At 32.9% G+C, this 20,951-nt stretch overlaps 3 protein-coding genes across 5 annotated transcripts; 2 read left to right on the top strand and 1 right to left on the bottom strand.

Moving 5' to 3' along the window:
* Positions 1-1,253: 1,253 nt before the first annotated feature.
* Positions 1,254-6,280, bottom strand: LOC125060485 (programmed cell death protein 2-like). The gene is made up of 8 exons (XM_047665430.1): positions 6,084-6,280; positions 5,811-5,977; positions 5,526-5,714; positions 5,108-5,220; positions 4,777-4,901; positions 4,238-4,391; positions 2,259-2,400; positions 1,254-1,649 (listed from the first exon to the last, which is right to left on the bottom strand). The coding sequence occupies exons 1-8, from the start codon at positions 6,189-6,191 to the stop codon at positions 1,376-1,378; spliced, it is 1,272 nt and encodes a 423-aa protein (XP_047521386.1). The 5' UTR covers positions 6,192-6,280; the 3' UTR covers positions 1,254-1,375.
* A 2,052-nt stretch (positions 6,281-8,332) lies between these two features.
* On the top strand, positions 8,333-14,169 carry LOC125060501. Its single transcript, XM_047665447.1, has 4 exons — positions 8,333-8,465; positions 8,531-8,765; positions 9,361-9,558; positions 13,819-14,169. The coding sequence occupies exons 1-4, from the start codon at positions 8,433-8,435 to the stop codon at positions 14,061-14,063; spliced, it is 711 nt and encodes a 236-aa protein (XP_047521403.1). The 5' UTR covers positions 8,333-8,432; the 3' UTR covers positions 14,064-14,169.
* Positions 14,170-14,577: 408 nt separating this feature from the next.
* On the top strand, positions 14,578-19,521 carry LOC125060397 (retinoid-inducible serine carboxypeptidase-like). 3 transcript variants are annotated; one of them, XM_047665284.1, is made up of 9 exons: positions 14,578-14,935; positions 15,013-15,260; positions 15,330-15,429; positions 16,046-16,176; positions 16,284-16,394; positions 16,949-17,282; positions 17,933-18,010; positions 18,658-18,806; positions 19,423-19,521. In XM_047665284.1, the coding sequence occupies exons 1-9, from the start codon at positions 14,875-14,877 to the stop codon at positions 19,486-19,488; spliced, it is 1,278 nt and encodes a 425-aa protein (XP_047521240.1). In that variant the 5' UTR covers positions 14,578-14,874; the 3' UTR covers positions 19,489-19,521. The 3 variants fall into 3 exon arrangements, with proteins under 3 accessions (XP_047521240.1, XP_047521241.1, XP_047521239.1); XM_047665283.1 differs by having other exon boundaries at positions 14,579-14,935; positions 15,007-15,260; XM_047665285.1 differs by lacking the exon at positions 19,423-19,521 and having other exon boundaries at positions 15,007-15,260; positions 18,602-18,715.
* The last annotated feature ends 1,430 nt before the right edge of the window (positions 19,522-20,951 follow it).

Raw genomic sequence — 20,951 nt, 5'->3', positions numbered from 1 at the left:
TAAGTTAGAACGTAGTTTCTACTTTTGGCAGGTATCGAATGGACAATTATTAATAAATGCAATACACTATTAGTGCAGACGACAAACTAAGTCTTGGCACGATTTCTCACTAAAAATCACTGACTAGAACAACATTATGTTAAATATTCCTTAAATGGATTGACATTGGTAAACTGATTGCAGTTTCAGAGGTCAATTATAGCAATTACCTTTTATAAGTATTTTCATCTTTTATTAGTTTGTCGTCAGAACCCACCCTAAAGGCAATACAGCTGGAAATACTAGAGACAAAATCCTATAATCTAATTACAACAACGAACTATAACAAAGTTTATAATCACAGATACAGACGAATTTTCATTTCTAATAGTTGAAGTAAGATTAAAATGTGATATTACTTGGTATTTAATAAACTGGTAAGCTCTTAAAGGAAGAAATGTCTCATTTCATTATATATGATAACGAAACCATTCACATATATATTATATGAGTACCTTAAAACAATATAAATATTAGTCATATCTATATATATAAAAATGAAACCCGTTTTCCGTTGTCACGACATAACATGAAAACGGCTTGACCGATTTGTCTGAAAAATTAAAAAAATTGAATGAAAAAGTCTAAAAACAACACTTTTCTATATTCCCATACAAAATATTCGTAATAATATTTAAAGGCAATTTGAACTTTAATACCATATCATAAAGTTCAAGTGTTAGTGGAGGGGTTCCGGGAAGGTAAATTTTAATTTTTTGACATAATGTACTTGTTGTATTATCAACTATCTTTTTTTTATCTTACTAGCTAGACCGGTGTCCCGAATAGCAGAATAAGTATTTAAAAAAATTAAGAATCGACTGTTAGGCGGTACGATGTTCGCCAGGCCAGCTAGTACTAAATAAATATAAACAAAAACAACGTTATCCATAAAAACTAAATTAAAATTTTAACAGTTACAGCCCTCTTTTCGTCGTTCAATAAGATAGAAAGAGACAAAACAATATTACATTTGAAACTGTATTAACATTGATTTATACAAAAAATTTAACTTCTATGTGCGTTATTTGGAAGTAGGATTAAAGACAAATATATTTTAAATGACATTGACAAGGGACGTAATTACAAGGTTACAATAATAAATCTTAGCCTAAACGAAATAAGATCTAAAACTACATCAGTTTCCCTATCGTTCTAAAACCTTGTAATACCCAAAATAGATATTAATGATTGTCAATCTAACCACAGTTTATAGTACTTTCACATGTGGCCAATTTTCAGACCACAAGTTAATATTATTTATTACCAACTTTAGTAAACATTGACAAACAATCTCGATCTTTTGACGTTTAAGTCACTGCAAATGTCAAGATATTTAGATAACTTCCGGTTGAAATATAACAGTTTCCGGAACATATATATCACTGGGTTGCCAGCAACTTTGAGAGCAAGTGAAAATGAGCACAGATAAGAAATGCAAATGGGATAGACATATATTTCCGGGAATCACTTGAAGCGTTTCTGCAAATCGCGGCATTAGTTGAAGTTCACAGATTAGATTGGCACCACATCGGGTACAAATTAATGGACAAGATGGGCTGTCTAACATTATAGGCGCTCCAAGTAGTGGTGGTTCGCCGCGGCTGTACCTGTAAAAATAGAATACTATCAATGCAGCAACAAAACTTTCAGCATATGTAATTATTAAAAAAGCTAGCCGCTGACCTTATTAATTAGTTGATTAATTAACTTAGTGTATTTGAAGACGAGACAGTTAAACAAGCATTGTATAGCATCAAAAAAATACAGTTTTAATATTTGACTTTCAACTTTAAGAATGTTAGCTATCAGCAATTTTACTTTACAAAATATTATATTTTGCAGTAATAACGCAGGTACGGGTTTTTAATAGTTAAAATTAAATTAATACAAAATTAAACGCCCCTCTTCATTATAGTTTAAAATATTCTTTTTAATAATAACTATATACAATCTAAAATAGCAATGACAGTCTTTTCACTGTAATAATTATCATATACATAACAATTTTATTGAATAATTTATACAACCTAAGCTGTAAATAATAATAAACAAATAGCACACTAACAAAAAATATTAATATATCATACTAAAAATTGGACCTTTCACTTTCAAAGTATGTGTATTTTCTAACATTGGACCATGGAAAGAAAATTAATAATTAGATAATAATTGACATTTAGAATTTTATGAAAATTTCATTTAGAATATCGTCATACCTAAGTATCTGTCCCGGGTTGTCTTGCAATCGTGATAAGAAGGAGTGGAAGAGTCTATCTCCGTGAAGCGGTGTGGCTTCTTCATACACTTCATCTTCTCCTCCCAAGTTTCCCCTTTCTACATTCACATTTGCTTCTAAATCTAAAAATAGATAAAACCTATATAGACCAGTGCCGATAATTTTTGAAACCAAAAAAAAATTACAGTAGGATGAAACCCATTAGAAAAGCAGGGGAATATGATCAAAATGAAAGGAAAAATAAATTACGGTCGATCTGAGTTCGGGAAGGGGTAGGGGGGGGAGTTTTAAGGGTAAAAAACGGTTTATCTCGATTTCCGGCAAAACTAAAAGTCCTATCGAAGAAAACTAAATGGCAAAGTTGTAGGTAATAAAAAGATCTAAAACTTTTGTATTCACACATTTTCCACATAACCTCAAAATTTATGTGAAAAATTCAAAAAACCAACTTTTTGGTTTTTTATTTCTATCTTTTACAAAAATTTATTTTTTTAAACGAAATTTGGTGAAAACTTACCTTATTATGTTCCAAATATACTGTAATTTATTTGATTAAAAATATTTATCTTTTCACCTTATTTTGAATTAATATCGAAAAAACACCCTAATTTTCAATCGAAAATTCTGACGTCAAAATTGCAGCTTTTTTCAAATAGTTGATGTGCTTTCAGTGCGGTGAAATCTCTACTTTCCTATAGTTACAAAATATATATATATTACCATAGTAAATCTTCTCAGAAAATGCAAAAAATCGTATGCAGTAACGCCCAGACCCGTCATCCCCTTCCTACTTCTCTATGAAATACGAAAATTTTAGCCCATCTAAAGGCTAAAAATTTTTTTTAAGGTCACTCAGGTATATATAAGTTATCTTAAAATAGTAATAAATAGGCATCTAATTATAATTTAAAGAAGATTCATAGAGAAGTAGGGAAGGGGATGACGGGTCTGGGCGTTACTGCAAACGATTTTTTGCATTTTCTGAGAAGATTTACTATGGTAATATATATATTTTTTTTTACCATAGGAAAGTAGAGATTTCAACGCACTGAAAGCACATCAACTTTTTGAAAAAAGCTGAAATTTTGACGTCAGAATTTTCGATTGAAAATTAGGGTGTTTTTTCGATATTAATTCAAAATAAGGTGAAAAAATAAATATTTTTAATCAAATAAATTACAGTATATTTGGGACATAATAAGGTAAGTTTTCACCAAATTTCGTTTAAAAAAATAAATTTTTGTAAAAGATAGAAATAAAAAACCAAAAAGTTGGTTTTTTGAATTTTTCACATAAATTTTGAGGTTATGTGAAAAATGTGTGAATACAAAAGTTTTAGATCTTTTTATTACCTACAACTTTGCCATTTAGTTTTCTTCGATAGGACTTTTAGTTTTGCCGGAAATCGAGATAAACCGTTTTTTACCCTTAAAACTCCCCCCCCCCCCCTACCCCTTCCCGACCTCAGATCGACCGTAATTTATTTTTCCTTTCATTTTGATCATATTCCCCTGCTTTTCTAATGGGTTTCATCCTACTGTAATTTTTTTCACTTTTTATTATTTTTAAAGGCTATCTGCACTGGTCTAATATAAGATAATTGTAATATGATTTATGGGTTGTTATTTATCTATAATTGATAAGATTAATACCCATCTAAGAAATAACAACCTTTTTTGAAACCCGAAACTTTATACATATATTCTTCTACTTAAGATAGCAGTTCACTTACATTTTTAATTTAAATTTAACATAAATTATTGACTTATACTTGGTGGAAAAATAATGTTAGATACAATATTATAGCACATGCAATATTATGATATCATTATTACATTTATCACTGTTTTATCGAATTCATAATACACACTTAATAAAAACACTTGTAATTCAAAAAAATACAAAAAAGTTTTTTTTTTGTTTGTAAAATAAAGTTTATCTGAAAAGGCCAATACTGACCTGATTCTTTCGTGTATTTGTTGAGCAATTCAGTTATTTTCTCATCATTATAAGAAGACTTCTTCCATTCTTCTTCTACATAGATATATTTTGGGACAAATTGTAAAGGGCCATGCATGAGTCGACTTCGCAAGTCAGCAGGTAATTCAGCTGTCTGTAATATATATATGATGGTTATTATACGTTCGGTTAATTGACGTGACGTAGCTTTATAAAAATAATATAAAATAAAAATTTTGTTTATGAAGGTAGCTTTTGTATCCATAATATAAAAAGTTGTACGAAGGACGAGAAAAACTGCTAAGAAAAGGCCTACAACTTATAAGAAGATGAAATCCGAAGAGATTTTTATTTCTTAAAATGTATGTTTTAATTGTATGAGAATTTTGAAAATTTACAAAATTATTTCCTGCTACTTTTGGCTTTATACTCTAGTAACTAATAAAGTTTGTTATAGTTTTTTCTTAAGTGATAATTTTTTTCTCACAACCTCTGCAGACACTATAAATCATAAACATAATATGAGTTATAGTTTGTACCTGATGTAACAACACTTCAATATTGCTAGTGGGCGCTGTAGGGGTTTCTACTGTGACCAGGCCAGGTTCATCTCCACCTTCCAATTCTGCAGCTGGCATGGGAACACCTATAGCACCTACAGCTCCTAAAATTATGTCAAACTAATATTTGTTACCACAATATTATTTTTTGGTTTCATACCTAGCGTGTAAAAGTATATAATAAAAAATGAATATATACTATTTTTATATTGACAAAATTAAAATAATAATTCACTATGGCACAAACAACACAACTTATTTTTTGAGAACACCATGTAACCATTTTCATATAATATGTTTATATATATACCTTGTAATGGAGAGAGATTTGCATTATGAGCATCATACATGTGTACATTTCCCAATGCTTGTTCAACGGCTTCTAAGTCATAAGAATTACTTTCATCATCATCATCAGAATTTCTGAAAAATGACAGTACATATTTTAGAAAACATAATTTTTAAAGCTTCTTAACAATATCAATGTCAGATTTGTGATTCAGGAAATATAATTATAAATCTTTAGCATTTATGACAATAAAAATTAAGAACTTAACTTTTGAAGATTACTTTATGTGGGTGGCATAATATAATTTAAAAGAATGCAAAACTAGACCAATACTTAAATGCTAAGTATATGTATACTTATACTTCTGTATTAAGTAGAAGAATGTTTTAACAAACTGAAACTAGAATTTTAACTCTGAAGTAATGAAAATTCTACTAACCTGTGAATGTTTGGGCTTGAAATATTATCCACATTCATTACATTTCCATTAGCTGAATCTCCATTGTCATTTTCATCCCAATCATCTGAGCCTTTACACCAGCTTAAATTAGCATCTACACTTGGTATGGCAACAACAGCACTTGTTTTACTTGAGTCATCTTTAATTTGGCCGCGAATACAACTCCAGCTAGAATGGTTTTACACTATACTTAGATTTTACTTAATTGATATAAAGAGACCTGATCTTAGATATGAAGGAATCTGATGAAGGAATCTTCCTTACCTTTCTGACTGGTTCCAGCAATTGGGATTAATACACGCGAACACATAGAGGGTTCGATGATATTCAGAGTTTTCAAGTGGAGCATAACATTGGACAACTAAAAGCCTATGCAAACTGCATATCGGACATTTGGAAGGAATCTTAAAATTCTCTGGTAAGGGCCAGTCCTATAATAAAAAATCGTTTTTATTTCGATCTAATATTTATGTCAATAAATATCATCATTATGTATAAGTATGAAATAGAAGAGATAACATTGTGAATAATACTTACGGGTAAACCTCCAATTTTATTAACTGTAAAACTAAGAAGCGTTCGATTTTTATCATTTATGATTTCTTCTTCATATCCTAAATACACCTTTTCCTGTTTCTTTGCCATTTTAACTCATTAATGTATTTTGTAAATAGATTTGCAAAAATCAATAACACAGTACTCTTCTCGTGTTGTATTGCAGTGATGCAGATCACAGATTAGATGGTTGCAGTTGTCACTTGTCAATTGTCATTATTCTGTTGTCACATTTGCATACTAGGGACTTGCTAGGAACTATTACTTCATACTTGTAGACTATAATTAATCATGGATGTAAAATTTAAATTTATTTCAGCCAACAAATCCTTTTTTGATCGCGGTTTATTTATCACTTTACTGTAGAAGTCTGCGAAACCGTTTTTAACCACTGCCTCTCGGTTGTTACCCACTTAAAAAAATGGTCTAAATTTTGAAAAAAGACTACTTTACTCTAGGTGAGTATGGTTGGTGAAGGAGAGCTCCCAGCGGTAACTCTTGAAGCTTGCGATGGTCTGTCGTGAAGTGTGAGTTTGGGCGTTGTCGTAGAAAAGCATTTGGCAATAAACATCTGCTGTCACTGTGCCATTGTGGCCACTCGGTAAGAACTGTGATGTAAAGGCCGATTTACATTATCTTAGTGTTTAGGAGAGTGGTTTAGGATAGTACTTTAGTTGAAACATGTAAACGCTACTTGCTTTAGTAAACGCTACGCTAAAGAACTTGCCTTTCAAGTTGTACTAAAGCACTCTCCTAAACACTAAGATAATGTAAATCGGCCCTAATAGTTCGGCACTGGTACACCAGACAATCACGGTCATCTTCCTATGAGTAATCTTTTTTAGACAACTGATTACAGCTAGTACAGCACGTAACTGAAACGAAACCTTTTACAAAAACAAAAATGTATATAAAAGCCAATAACTGTATTAGAAATTATATTAACACGGCTTTCGACTAAGTCTAACTCATAAAATATAAAATAAATCCTAACTCTGCTCGAATAAAAAATATATATAATATAATTTGTTTAAATTACTAGCTACTAGCTTAAATATATATAATAATATAATAAGATATACATATGTTAATATGTATATCTTAAATTATTGATTTACAACATCGTTATCATCATTGTCTACCTACTATTCTAATAAAGTAGTAGGGGTGAATATATAAATATATTATAAATTAATTAATTAATGTAATACTATCATAATTCAAAGTTTATAGCTATACCAACCAAGTAGGATTTACAAATACGGAATATTTTGAAACTCTAAAATTTGGCAAAGATGGGCAGGCGTTGTTGCAAAATTTTTCGAAATACATTTTACTTTACAAATATAGTATGATAGTTTCAACTCTGACTTAATTACATAGATAATATATTATCGATACAATATATATCATATATTATATGATTTTGATCGTTTCTTGTAAAAACAACAAAGGAGTGGAACGCCTTGCCTTTCATCTTCACTAGACAGTTTATGTAGGTTAATTTAAGCGGCGGTTAAATAGGCATCTTCTTGACAGGTGTGATCTCCAATACGGGGCGTATTGGAGATCACTTAACATCAGGTGGAATTGTAGCCAAACGTCTGACCAGTTATGTATAAAATATGATAGATATAAGCTACAAACAGTTGGTCATTGAATAAGATATAATGCGCCCCTGCTCGCCCATGAATATTGTAAATAAAAATATTACCGATGTAGCCGGGGCGTATCTCGCGAGACGCGTAACGCGTCATTCGTGAACTAGTTTATTGTACTAATTAATATATTGTATCTTTTTGGTAAAAATTTAAGAGATAGAAAATGTCCATGGACATAATGGCAGGGGAGTAGAGTACTATTAAAATAATAAAAGATATATATATAATATAATAGAAAAGAGAGAGCCTTTAAAAATTATGGTTATGGTTTAATTATATCAAGACAATCACGGAAACGTATATGTACCTTATTGAAGGATATTGCGACATCAAATACTCATAGACCTAGAGACCGTAGGTTCGTAAGAAAACATAACTTTTTAAAATGAGATATATAACAGTGAAAGCAGATAATAAGTAAAACTAATGTATGGGTACGCTCCATTAGAATTCACACATTTGAATTTTAAATGTCTCATCAAAACTGGGTAAGCATATTTTAGGTCAATTTGGTTATATTCGGACACCATTACGAATTTTCATTATCGAAAAAGGAGCGGTCGTTGCCCAAGGATTTACGCATTCGCTTGGCGCGTGGGAAACCTCGAGCTTTTAAAATTTTACATTCAGATATCAATTTGACATCGCACAGTAATGTATTGTTAAGACAATGAGTTCTATAAACATAATTAAAATCTTTTTTGTAAGTATTTTTTTAAATATATATAATATATGTGAAAATTTCTAATTTACGTTTATTTCCTGCAGATCTTGTTTTTGGCTGAAGTGACAACAATAACAGTTAAACCATGCCCTACAAATAAAATAGCCCCACATAGCCGATATCCAAGGTATAGCCAGCAGTCCAGGACTTTTGGGCATATTTTCAGTTTGTTTGCTGATGGAAGTCAAGAAAGTCATGGAGGATTACAGGATGATGCACAGGATGAACCCAATGACTGCGGTGATGTCGAAGATTACGACGAGAATGATTTAAGTTCAGGTAAATTTTCTTATTTGTGAAATAAAATCATGCTTTTATAAAACGATATATTGTATAAAAATGTTTTTTCAAAAGGTTTAACTTAAATTTATGTTAAACAAAAACTTTATATTTCAGTTTAACTAAATATAATAAAAGATAGTAAAAAACACGCATTCTCTTGACCTACAAGCATTTCAAGGTACAGATCTTGATAAATAATATCTAATAATTAGCGTTTTTTTTTATATGTATAATTTTAATGCGAAAGTGTTATTACATTTGATGAATTTTAAGATCTTCAGAGTAAAGACGAAAACAATATTTAATTAAAAACTAAATATATATTGACTAAATATTGAAATCTGTTCCTTGTTGTTTCGTTACAGGTCTAAAATAAATACAATTATTTAAGATTTGCACAAAGATTTAACTATATAAAATTTCGTATTTTTTTTTATTAGGACTACAACATTTTATTGCAGTAAAGATGTTACATACCACTTTTTATGTCCTAAAGGTTAAATGAGTTTATACAACTTTGGCTCATTGTAATACGCTCCGTGTGTCGCAAAACCTGACATGACTCAAAATTACATAATTCTTATGTCAACAGTTACACGAAATCAAAATAAGCGAGATAAGGAGCGATTGTTCTTCAATCCTTTGGGATTCCTTTTCGGACATGGTCAGAAGCCAACAGAAACTTCAACAATGCGGCCAGTAAAGCCTACTTATCCACCGAAGCGACCTCCGCCTGGTGGCTACTTCGGCACCAACTCATATAGACCTCCAATGCGGTTTACTCCATCTGGTATGTATACTTCCGTATTATTCATCCATTCATTGTATTAAAACAGTCTATCTTAAATACCCGAATAAATTTTTTCTGTTGGTTTTATATTAGATTAATGGTGTTTTGTGATGGAACTTAGTGATGAGATTTATATTGAAAAAAAAAAAAAACATTATAACACAGCAGCGCAGGGCATGACTTTCACCGTTACCACTAACGGGAACATAAGTAATAAATCATGAAAAATTTAATCGATTGTAAAATACGATACGATGTATAATACGATGATTTGTTTACAGTATTTAAGGTCGTAATAAATTATTAAGGAAGTACAATTCCAATGTTAAAACGTTAAATTTGAGGTAGGGGAAATTTTTTATCCATACCAAGGAATCTTCTAACAAGTTTTACATAACAACCTATTATATAGAAATAACGTATTTTCACTAATGTGAGGTTATATTAACGTAAGTTTTTATTGATGTAAGCATACTTATACATAATATATATGTAATAAAATCGATAATTTGACAGTTGTGCAGCAAAGTAAGAGCAACGTATAGCATATGCAGCTATTATACTCGTAGTAACTACGTAAATTTAAATTGAATCATATAAAAAAATATATTCAAGGCTGACATTGCAGTTATTTTTAAGTCTTTGAATTGTTGCAATCGTGTGCAGTTTGTATAGGTATAAATATGTGTATTTATCCTTATGATAAGTTTAAACTGATAAATGCTTAAGTAACTTAAGTAAGTAACTTAAGTAACGCGCAGATGGAATTATTGGAATCGTGTGCAGTTTGGATGTATATTTATACTTATAATATGTTTAAACTAATATATATTTTTTAATTTAAGTAACATATCGCTGTATACACTAAACTGGCTGTTTTATAGAACGAGGGGCAAACGGGCAGGATTTTACCTCAAGTGATACCATGGACACTCTCAATGCCAGAAATCCCGCGACTGCGTTGCCGGCCTTTAAAGACTTGGTACGCTATTTTCTTAAAGGACCTTAAGTCGAACCGCTTCGGAAATACTTCAGTGGTCTGCTGGTTCCACATAGTGGTGGTGCGCGGCAGATTCTGCTAACAAAAACTCTGTTGTGGTACCACAGACGTCGAGGTGATACAGGTGGATTTTCGTATTCTACCTCGACGTCCGATGATAAACCCTGCTGCAGGTATTAATCCGAACAACTCCTCTGAACACTATCCATGGTAACTGCAGTATTAGATGCAGCATGACCCCACATCTTTACCCACGCCAAGGGATCAAACCGCTCGGAGAGGAATTGGTAGTCGACGTTTTCAACCGCTCCTTGTTGAATACGGTCAAGTGAAAGAGCTGGTACTAGTGATCACCCGCCCAGAGGTTAGCGCTTTATACAGTTACAAGCAGTGGCCCGGAGTAAAGTACCGTCTAGCCTTGCCTCCAAACTTCTCCAACGAACAGAGAGGAGGGTCGACGGAGACTTGGTAGTTCTCTGGTAGTGTTGCCCAAATGCAAGACCAAGACGAGACTTAGGCCAGTCTTGGTATTGGTCTCGCGTCAATACACCTGGTCTTGATCTTGGTATTGGTATTACGCTCTCAGTCTTGGTCTTGGTCTTGATCTTGCAGCAAGGTATCGCAGGCTTAAGTATTGTCTTGCTCAAGTCTTGCAGGCATCAGTCTTGGTATTGGTCTTGTTCTTGCGAAAATGCAAGAACAAGACCAAGACCGATTTTGGGCAACTCTATTCTCTGGATGTGGGGCCAACAGAAGGTGCAAAAAAAAATGGGTTGAGACCATCTACATCTGGTATTCGCGTAATTGCGGGAACCATTTGTGTCTTGTCATATGCCAAGTCAAAGTCATGAAGGCCTACCCGCGTGATCAGTAGTATCATAGCCGAGCCAGTCGGTATGGTGGGCGTTAAAGTCACCATCACGATTTCGACGGACGGGATCTTTTCGAGCAGGGAATCTGTAGTCATTTGGATGTGCTCAATGAGTCGCTCAGTTCCGGCATTTTCGCTATGGGACCTATACAGGCACGCGTAGAATCGCAGATGGTCATGGCAGTCAACGCGCAACCAGAGGATAGATAGGTCTGTTCCTTCAAGCGTCCCGAGGCGACGAGAACAGACATCCTGACGTAATCGCAGGGAGGATGCTCTCATCCGCGCATCACAAACTCCCGTCTGCGGCACAAAAGAGCGATCCAATTTGGACCCAGGCTGATATCTGTGTCTCTAAGTAAGGAAGAATAAGGCTGGCTTCGCAGTTCCAAGATGAAAGTGAACCGCGTTGAGGTTAGAATTGATCCCCCCGGACATTGATAAAGTCTATATTCCACTATAAGCGTGGAAGGGTTTGCCTTCGGTAAATTTTCCCGTTTACCCCGAGATCCAAACCTGTCACAAGATTTTAAGTTTTTAAATACGAATAGCATCCTGTGCGACCACCATCGAATGCTGAATGTTCCGATGATGGACGACCAGCGGGAGATTTTACGTGTTACCCATTATTCGAACTGCACTTTCATACTTTTTTTCATGGGTTCCGGTAGTCTCACTCACCTCACGAAACGCGAGTACAATAAGATGAACCTATTGCACTTCACGCCCGTTTTGTGTGAGACAGTGGTAGTGCCCCGGTCGTGCCTGCCCATTTGGCTGAAGCCCGAAGTAACAGCATGGCACTCCCACTAGGAAGGGGGTTGACTGATTGCACTGAAATAAACTGTGACAGTCTATATTAACTTTATGCGTACGACGCAATTATAGACCAGTGCAGATAGCCTTTAAAATAAATAAAAAGTGAAAAAAATTACAGTAGGATGAAACCCATTAGAAAAGCAGGGGAATATGATCAAAATGAAAGGAAAAATAAATTACGGTCGATCTGAGGTCGGGAAGGGGTGGGGGATTTAGGTTTAAGGGTAAAAAACGGTTTATCTCGATTTCCGGCAAAACTAAAAGTCCTATCGAAGAAAGTTAAATGGCAAAGTTGTAGGTAATAAAAAGATCTAAAACTTTTGTATTCACACATTTTTCACATAACCTCAAAATTTATGTGAAAAATTCAAAAAACCAAGTTTTTGGTTTTTTATTTTTATCTTTAACAAAAATATTTTTTTTTTAACGAAATTTGGTCAAAACTTACTTTTCTATATCCCAAATACACTGTAATTTATTTGATTAAAAATATTTATTTGTTCACCTTATTTTGAATTAATATCGAAAAAACACCCTAATTTTCAATCGAAAATTCTGACGTCAAAATTTCAGCTTTTTTTCAAAAAGTTGGTGTCCTTTCAGTTCGTTGAAATCTCTACTTTCCTATGGTAAAAAAATATATATATATATTACCATAGTAAATCTTCTCAGAAAATGCAAAAAATCGTATGCAGTAACGCCCAGACCCGTCATCCCCTTCCCTACTTCTCTATGAATCTTCTTTAAATTATAATCAGATGCCTATTTATTGCTATTTTAAGATAACTTATATATACCTGAGTGACCTAAAAAAAAAATTTAGCCTTTAGATGGGCTAAAATTTTCGTATTTCATAGAGAAGTAAGGAAGGGGATGACAGGTCTGGGCGTTACTGCATACGATTTTTTGCGTTTTCTGAGAAGATTTACTATGGTAATATATATATATTTTTTTACCATAGGAAAGTAGAGATTTCAACGAACTGAAAGGACACCAACTTTTTGAAAAAAGCTGAAATTTTGACGTCAGAATTTTCGATTGAAAATTAGGGTGTTTTTTCGATATTAATTCAAAATAAGGTGAACAAATAAATATTTTTAATCAAATAATTGCCGGAAATCGAGATAAACCGTTTTTTACCCTTAAAACTCCCCCCCCGACCCCTTCCCGACCTCAGATCGACCGTAATTTATTTTTCCTTTCATTTTTAATCATATTCCCCTGCTTTTCTAATGGGTTTCATCCTACTGTAATTTTTTTAGGTTTTAAAAATTATCGGCACTGGTCTATTAGTGCAACTTCTAGTTGTCAAATCAAATTAAAAATTGTATTTTTCAGATCTCTTGTTGCACATCACAATTAATGATATCTAAATACTGCTAAAAGTCCTACCTGTATATCGAGGTGTAATGGATGACACTAACATATTTATGTAAACATTTTATATTAGACAAATGATCCCAAACAGAAATTATTCGAAATATTCTAAGGAGAGTCTAAAAAAGCCTCGGTCTTAAACATACTGTATACAATAATTTTAAAAATCAATTAAAACCCCTTTTTATTTTAGATCACCTGAAGCCTGTTCTCGAGTACGATCAAGAGCCGCAAATTCTATACAAGCCTGGTTTAGTTGGTGCTCCCCTTCATCATGTTGTGGGTGTACTCCAAGTAAAGCCCTCAAGGCAGTCGTTACAAGACAGAGACCACAAAAGCCTCACCACAGAACCAACCAAATATCAACATAAACAACCAAAACCAAGGAACATTCAGGACACTGGTGTTATTCGTTCCTTTATAGATTTAATATTTTAATAAATTATTGCGTTGTTAAGTTACTTTATAGTTTTACTAGCCGTTTACCGCCCGCTTCGCTGGGCGAATTAAAATAGGAAATAAATAAAATTTTATGTTTCATTATTATTATTTTTTTTTCATATTTTTATTATTCTTCTTTTTGACTTCCCGCTGAGAAAATTTAAAATTTTCGAAAATCGAGTTTTTAACAGATGTTGATGTTTTGAGGTTCTAAGAAGCCTCCCCGAATGTTTCCGCGGTGAAGTCCGTTTGTATAAATTTTCATAAAAGTAAAACAGCAATAAAAAAATGAAGGAACATTGGAAAAATAAATCCATCATCCACAAAACCATCTAGGAAAAATTTCGCATCGAATGGTGGTAGTTTCATGTCGATACGATCAGTGGTTTAAGCGTGAAAAAGCCTCAAACGAACACCATTTTCTTTTTATATATATAGATTACAGAATACCTAGACATTGATCTGGTAGAACAACTTTCATTTCCTTAGTGCTTACTTCTAATCGGCCCTACAGTGCAACCTTGGTTACCTTTTAAAATGTTATAGGGCGCTAATGTGACAATATACGTATACGCTCTAGTACGCAATTATGTTGGTAATTAATATATCGGATGTCCTCTACGTCTAACTAAAAACACGTGACGAAAATTGTGGCGATCAGGATAATCCTTTAATCCGTTCATTTAGCGTTTTAGTTAATTTAAAATTACAATGATCTCACCGCGAACAGTTTTTAGCGCATTCGAACACTATGCTTCAAAGCTATCGTGTGCTTGTTTATTGAAAAGTCCTAATGTACTAAATAATTATGAAGTGTATTTATATATTACTTGTTTTGCTTCACGGGCTAATCTTAGCTGCATGTGAAGGTAAGTATTCACCTTACGTTAGCTTCCTGCATTGTGTCATGTTCGTGATGTTTAACTGTCACGATATATAGTTCCAGAATCAAATAAATATCTAGAAGCCCTACGTCAAAGACCTTGGAAATCAGTTCATAAATATATCGAAGTTAGACCTGGGGCATTTCTATTTTACTGGCTATACTATGCTGATTCGACGAGGGCAGGCGCAGATCAAAAACCCTTGATAATCTGGATTCAAGGTGGTCCGGGGAATGCTGCGAGTGGAATTGGCAATTTTTGCGAGCTTGGGCCTTTGAAAACAGATATGTCACCACGAAATTACACATGGGTAAACGATGTGTATTTGTAATTTTTTTTAAACATATAATGAATAAGACGAACTTATTTGCTGTTTTAGGTGAATGGTAGAAACATTTTATTAATTGACCATCCAGTCGGTGCGGGATTTAGTTACGCCGTCAACACATCTTTATATGTGACAAGCGATAGAGAAGCAGGTATCAAATACAGCCTTTAAAACGTAGATTGCTCTATTTAAAAAAAAGGGTGCGTGTACTTATGTACGCGCGTAAGAAGTTAAACTTCTTTGGCATTATTAAAAATAGTTTTTGATTGCATGCAACTAATTAATTACAATTAAACAATCAAAGACTGGAAAAGGAGTCATTATAGTCAATAAAGTTCAGTTTACATTTGAAAAATTAAATAAAAAAATATTTATTATTATTCTCTTACATTAGGTGTAACATAAATTCTATTATTATTCGAATGTTGTTTTTAAATTATGTCCAATGCCGTAGCATCTTCCGTGGGCAACTTCGTTGTTCATGTTAATTTTGTGTCACGGTGCGAGCGCATCGTAAAATTTCACTCTCATCAATTTTTCATAACGCGCCTAAAGAAGTATAACTTCAAAAATAATATCGTCTAACAAGTTTAAACTACGTAATATAAACCTCCAATGGGGATTAGTTTGGCAACGTTTTATTTATTGTTTCAATCACCCTTTCGGACCAAATGTTGATACATTTACAGAAAAAAGAGCAAACAAATAGATGAACCTCTGTTTTTGTAGACTATAGTGCCAGTATTAAAAAATATATATATTTACAGTAAAAGATTTGCTGCGGTTTACGAAGGCCTTTTTCAAAATTCATAAGGAATTTCGTAAAACACCGACTTATGTTGTCGGCCAAAGCTATGGTGGTAAATTGACTGCAAGGTTGGGATATTTTCTACATACGGTAAGTATCGCAATGTTTTTTATAATATACGCGAAACCGATGTTCAACGCGTTGAGATTAAAACTATATTATAGCAGCAGAATATGTATTAACTTATATTTTTTAAGGCTATAGAGAGAAAACGTATAAAGATGAACTTCAAGGGAATTGGGATTGGCGGAGGTTGGATAGACACTAGTGAGACTTCTAAGCAGCAACCACGTTTTTTGTTTGATATGGTATGCTATTCATATATTTAAATAGTCTTGCTACTAATATCTTATTTATGTCTTATTTTTTGTGTAAATTTTTGTTATTGTATATATTCTCCAAGATGTATTTCAAAATCTAATACGTTTTTTAAGTGAGTATCATACGAAAATTTATTTTCATAAAATTATTTTGATCCAAGTTTTTTGATAAAAATTTGCTTACTAGCCAGTCGGTTTATCAGTAACACTTTTAAGGAACTACTGAATTAATATTGTAAACAATAAAGTGGGCTATATCAAATCCTAACACTGCCCTGCGATTTTGTAACTCACTTTTCGAACTCACACAGCGGCTTTCGCATCGGCGGTCGCTCTGAAATCAGTCGAGAAGCAGTCATTTTATGATTTGGCATTCTGAAAAGGTGGGAGCTTGTAGTTTATTGTTTATCAGAATGCCAAATCATAAAATTACTGCTTCTCGACTGATTTCAGAGCGACCGCCGACGCGAAAACCTCTGTGTGAGTTACAAATTCGCAGGGCAGATAATACATTTTAAACTGTCTTTTCGGTTTTGTTTCAGGGTTTAATAGACATCAAAGCCTTTAGGACAGCTACAAAAATAGCTGAAAATATCAGCAGTCTCATTAAAACAAGGAATTATTCGAAGGCGGGACAACTCGACTACGTTATGTTTGATACAATAATGGACGACGCGTCCTACGGATATGATATGATAAATTTGGAAAATGTCAATCATTATAGCTACAGATTACTTTTAAAAAAACTAGATGAGAATATGAATATGTTTGTTAAACCGACTCTTAACGTTAATCAAAGTATCAATTGGCAACATCTGACATATGATGTCTATTTTAGCTTGCAAAATAGCTTTGTTGAGCCTGGTACTAAATTTTGTAAGTATTTGCTAAGGAGCATTGATTTCTTTTCGATGATGATATTTAAAATTATAAGTGGTAAGAGATATAAATGAATATATGCGTATCTATTGTTACTCAAATAACTACTAAAATAAATAAAAATAAATCAGTGGCGCTACAACCTCTTTAGGTCTTGGCCTCAGATTTCTGAATCTTTTTCATGATCATTTTTAAATCTAATAGGCAAGTAGGTGATCAGCCTCCAGTGCCTGACACACGCCGTCGACTTATGGGTCTAAGACATGTCGGTTTCCTCACGATGTTTTCCTTCACCGTTCGAGCAAATGTTAAATGCGCACATAGAAAGTCCATTGGTGCACATTCGGGGATCGAACCTACGACCTCAGGTATAAGAGGCGCACGCTGAAGCCACTAGGCCAACACAAAGAAAAATCAAATTTGTGTAAAAGTGTGTTAAAGTTTAGTTGTTAATCAATTTTCATTGATGATATTTTTCTTCTATATTCACACAAATATGACAGAATGAGTAGGTTAGACAAAAGGTCCAAACTAATGAAGGACCAAGGATGTACGGAGAAGTAGGATTTCCTAGAATTGTGGAAGTACCGTATAAACAGCAAATTTTTATTGTGCCAGCAGATTTGAATTAAAAATTTATTTTTCAGTAGAAATTCTACTAAATCGAACAAACTTAAAAGTTGTTGTGTATAATGGAAATTTGGATGCAGTGACGCCATTGTGTGGTGAGTAATTTAATTTGGCCTTTTCCGTTATTATTACGTAAATTACCATCATTATTTATGAGATGTTAATATTCATGATTTTTAACAACTTCCTTTGAAATATTTTCATTATTATAAGTTTAAACGAGAATTATGTTTATTTTGAGGATTACGCCGGTATAATTGTTTTTCATTATCCTTGAAACGCATAAAATTGGTAGTCTACCGAGTATATATTATACACAGTAGATTTTACCGGAATAAAATTTTATAATTTTGTAAAACTATCAAGTTTAACCATTTACAGCAAACATCTTGACAAGATGACGATAATATGTGAATATTAGCGTCATATTATCCAAGGAAATTATAACTTGAAATTTATTATAAATAAAAGTAGTTGGTACATTCACGAATTGTTTTTTACCCTTTCCACACAGTCTTACTCACAGACTCGCAGAGTTATTCTTCCCAAAATTTTATAATAACTTTATATCTCTCGCTTTATAGATCACTTATATATAGTTGTAAGAATTTTGATAATAGTTTGACTGTTATAGTATTATGTAATATATTTGGAAAACCTTTTTCAAATAAATGTAGTGTTTTCAGGTCTACTCTTGGACTCTTGCTCAAAATTGAACTATTAACGTGATAGATACTTTTAGGTGCAACAAATTGGGTACATAATTTGAAATGGCACGGTGCAAAACACTTTTTCGATGCGAAAAGAGTGCCAATACGAGGTGAAAGAAGCGGCTTCTACAAAACATACGGAAAATTGAGTTTTTGGGCAGTGTTCGGTTCCGGGCATTGGGTATGTTTTAAAAGTGTTATTGAGAGGGTATATCTAATATAACAATCAAATCTAAATTTACTTTTACAACCAGTTCTCAAATCAATAGAGCGGGCGAGAAGAACTTGCAACTCTTCACCACTCTTTTTAATCTTCTTTACATTGCTTTTTTTATATAACAGGGGCAAACGGACAGGAGGCTCAACTGATGTTAAGTGATGGACACTCACATTGCCAAGTGCATTGCCGGCCTATTAGGAATCGATACCTTTTTTTCTTGAAGTTCCCTAAGTCGTATTGGTTCGAAAATATATTGGTCAGCTGGTTCCACATAGTGGTGGTGCGCAGCAAAATCTGCCTTAAAAACGCTCAGTAGTGGAACGACGGATGTTAAGCGACATTGGGAACCAATACGTCAGACTTCATGAAACAAAATGTCAATGAATTCGCCAAAAAACAGACCTCCCTACTTGTAGGGATTACTAAAAAAAGTTTAGTTAGGAAGGCAATGCATTCTTTTTCATTCCCAATGAGAAATAAATCATTGCAACCTCCACAGCAGACCGTCAACGCACTTTTCTTTTGTTTATAAAAAACTAAACTGAAATAGTAAAGAACGTATGCATCTATTTTCCAGGTCCCCGAAGACAATCCAACCGCTATGGAGCAGATTTTACAATTTTTAACTCAGAATGATTCTTAACATGTTAATTATGGGTGTAAGAAATAAAAGGAATAAATAAAATAGTATATTGAATTTAAAATAATACAATATTTACATAAACAGTCAATAACAATGATTATATAGCACATAGACAAATTAAAAAGCTAATTCGAGACCATAATTCGATTTCCACATTATATTCTAATTTCTCTCAATTAGGCTCTCATGAAAAAGAACACATTTCATTATTATAATAAAGATTTCGATTAGCAGAGTATATTCATATAAATATAGGAATAAACTAAAAATAAAATAGTGTTATGAAAAAAATTAAAATAATCAATGTAAACTTGTTATATCAGACTATGCCATCAATGCCACATCTAGTAAAAAATCAAATTCGAACATCCGTGTTTTGCTTGGTTGACTGATCAAGTTTATTATGTCTACCCACATTTTTGGTGCTGTTCTGTTTTGTTATTTTATATATGTACCTACATCTGTGCGCTCTAATTTCAAATTTTTAATCTTAGTTTTAAATATGTGTTTCTCAGTAAGTGAATTTTGTATGCAATTCTTATGAGAAATAAAGTTATTCTTAAACCTTTATTAAAAAATAACTGTATAATTACTGTCTAAAGAAAATACACTTTACCATACGCGTTTATGTATTAAGAATAATCCGGTGTGTACATTAGTGCGCTACAACCTTAAATAAATCTTGGCATTAGATTGCATAGTTTTCTTAGATTATTTTTATAGCCAAGTATAGCCTTCTGTCTGACACATGTGCTAATTGTGACGAAGTGCTAATTGCGCACATAGAAAGAAAATTACATTTGTACGCAGGTATGATTCGAACGCACGCTAAAGCCACTAGGCCAACAGTGCTCTTACGTTACGTATTTAATTGTCACAATTAAAAAGAAATACCCGACGTATTGCGTGCTTTAAAGAAATGTTAATAACTGATTTGTCAGGCTAAATGTGTAAGGATTCGAATAAAATTAATTTTGTGTTTTTCCAACGAGAGATATACCGCGTCAGTAAAGTAAATTTTAATAAAAAAATAGTAATAATTACAAGCAATTAAATAAAGTGTATTTTCTTTTAAATGCAACTTATAAAACATTTTTCAAATAAACATCATTGCCACAAAACACATTTGTTAAACACCAGAAGCATCCAAAAATCCGTTTACTTACAAAAGCTTGCTTTTTGATTAAATTATTTTAGGTCTGGGCCTCAGATCTCTGTATCTGTTTCATGATCATTTGTCATCTAATAGGCAAGTAGATGATCAGCTTCCTGTGCCTGACAGCCGTTGACTTTTTGGGTCTAAGGCAAGCCGGTTTCCTCACTATGTTTTTCTTCACCGTTTGAGATGTTAAATGCGCACATAGAAAGAAATTCCATTCCAGAGTCGCACGCTGAAGCCACTAGGCCAACGCTGCTCATTGTTATTATATATATAATTATTATTACCAACTATTAATGGATAA

This window comes from Pieris napi, chromosome 21 (assembly GCF_905475465.1).
Source record: "Pieris napi chromosome 21, ilPieNapi1.2, whole genome shotgun sequence".
NCBI classification, from domain to species: domain Eukaryota; kingdom Metazoa; phylum Arthropoda; class Insecta; order Lepidoptera; family Pieridae; genus Pieris; species Pieris napi.
This window is presented reverse-complemented; position numbering and strand designations above follow the sequence as displayed.

What these genes read in the sequence shown, in the direction of transcription:
- LOC125060397 (XM_047665283.1), top strand. Translation starts at nt 14,875, where the DNA reads ATGAAGTGTATTTATATATTACTTGTTTTGCTTCACGGGCTAATCTTA. An exon ending in TGGGATATTTTCTACATACG is followed by an intron (nt 16,177 to 16,283) that starts GTAAGTATCGCA and finishes ATATTTTTTAAG; the next exon opens with GCTATAGAGAGAAAACGTAT. An exon ending in CACGTTTTTTGTTTGATATG is followed by an intron (nt 16,395 to 16,948) that starts GTATGCTATTCA and finishes GTTTTGTTTCAG; the next exon opens with GGTTTAATAGACATCAAAGC.
- LOC125060501 (XM_047665447.1), top strand. Translation starts at nt 8,433, where the DNA reads ATGAGTTCTATAAACATAATTAAAATCTTTTTT. An exon ending in CGAGAATGATTTAAGTTCAG is followed by an intron (nt 8,766 to 9,360) that starts GTAAATTTTCTT and finishes TTATGTCAACAG; the next exon opens with TTACACGAAATCAAAATAAG. An exon ending in AATGCGGTTTACTCCATCTG is followed by an intron (nt 9,559 to 13,818) that starts GTATGTATACTT and finishes TTTTTATTTTAG; the next exon opens with ATCACCTGAAGCCTGTTCTC.
- LOC125060485 (XM_047665430.1), bottom strand. Translation starts at nt 6,191, where the DNA reads ATGGCAAAGAAACAGGAAAAGGTGTATTTAGGATATGAAGAAGAAATC. An exon ending in AAATCTCTCTCCATTACAAG is followed by an intron (nt 4,902 to 5,107) that starts GTATATATATAA and finishes ACATAATTTTAG; the next exon opens with GAGCTGTAGGTGCTATAGGT. An exon ending in AACCCGGGACAGATACTTAG is followed by an intron (nt 1,650 to 2,258) that starts GTATGACGATAT and finishes CTATTTTTACAG; the next exon opens with GTACAGCCGCGGCGAACCAC.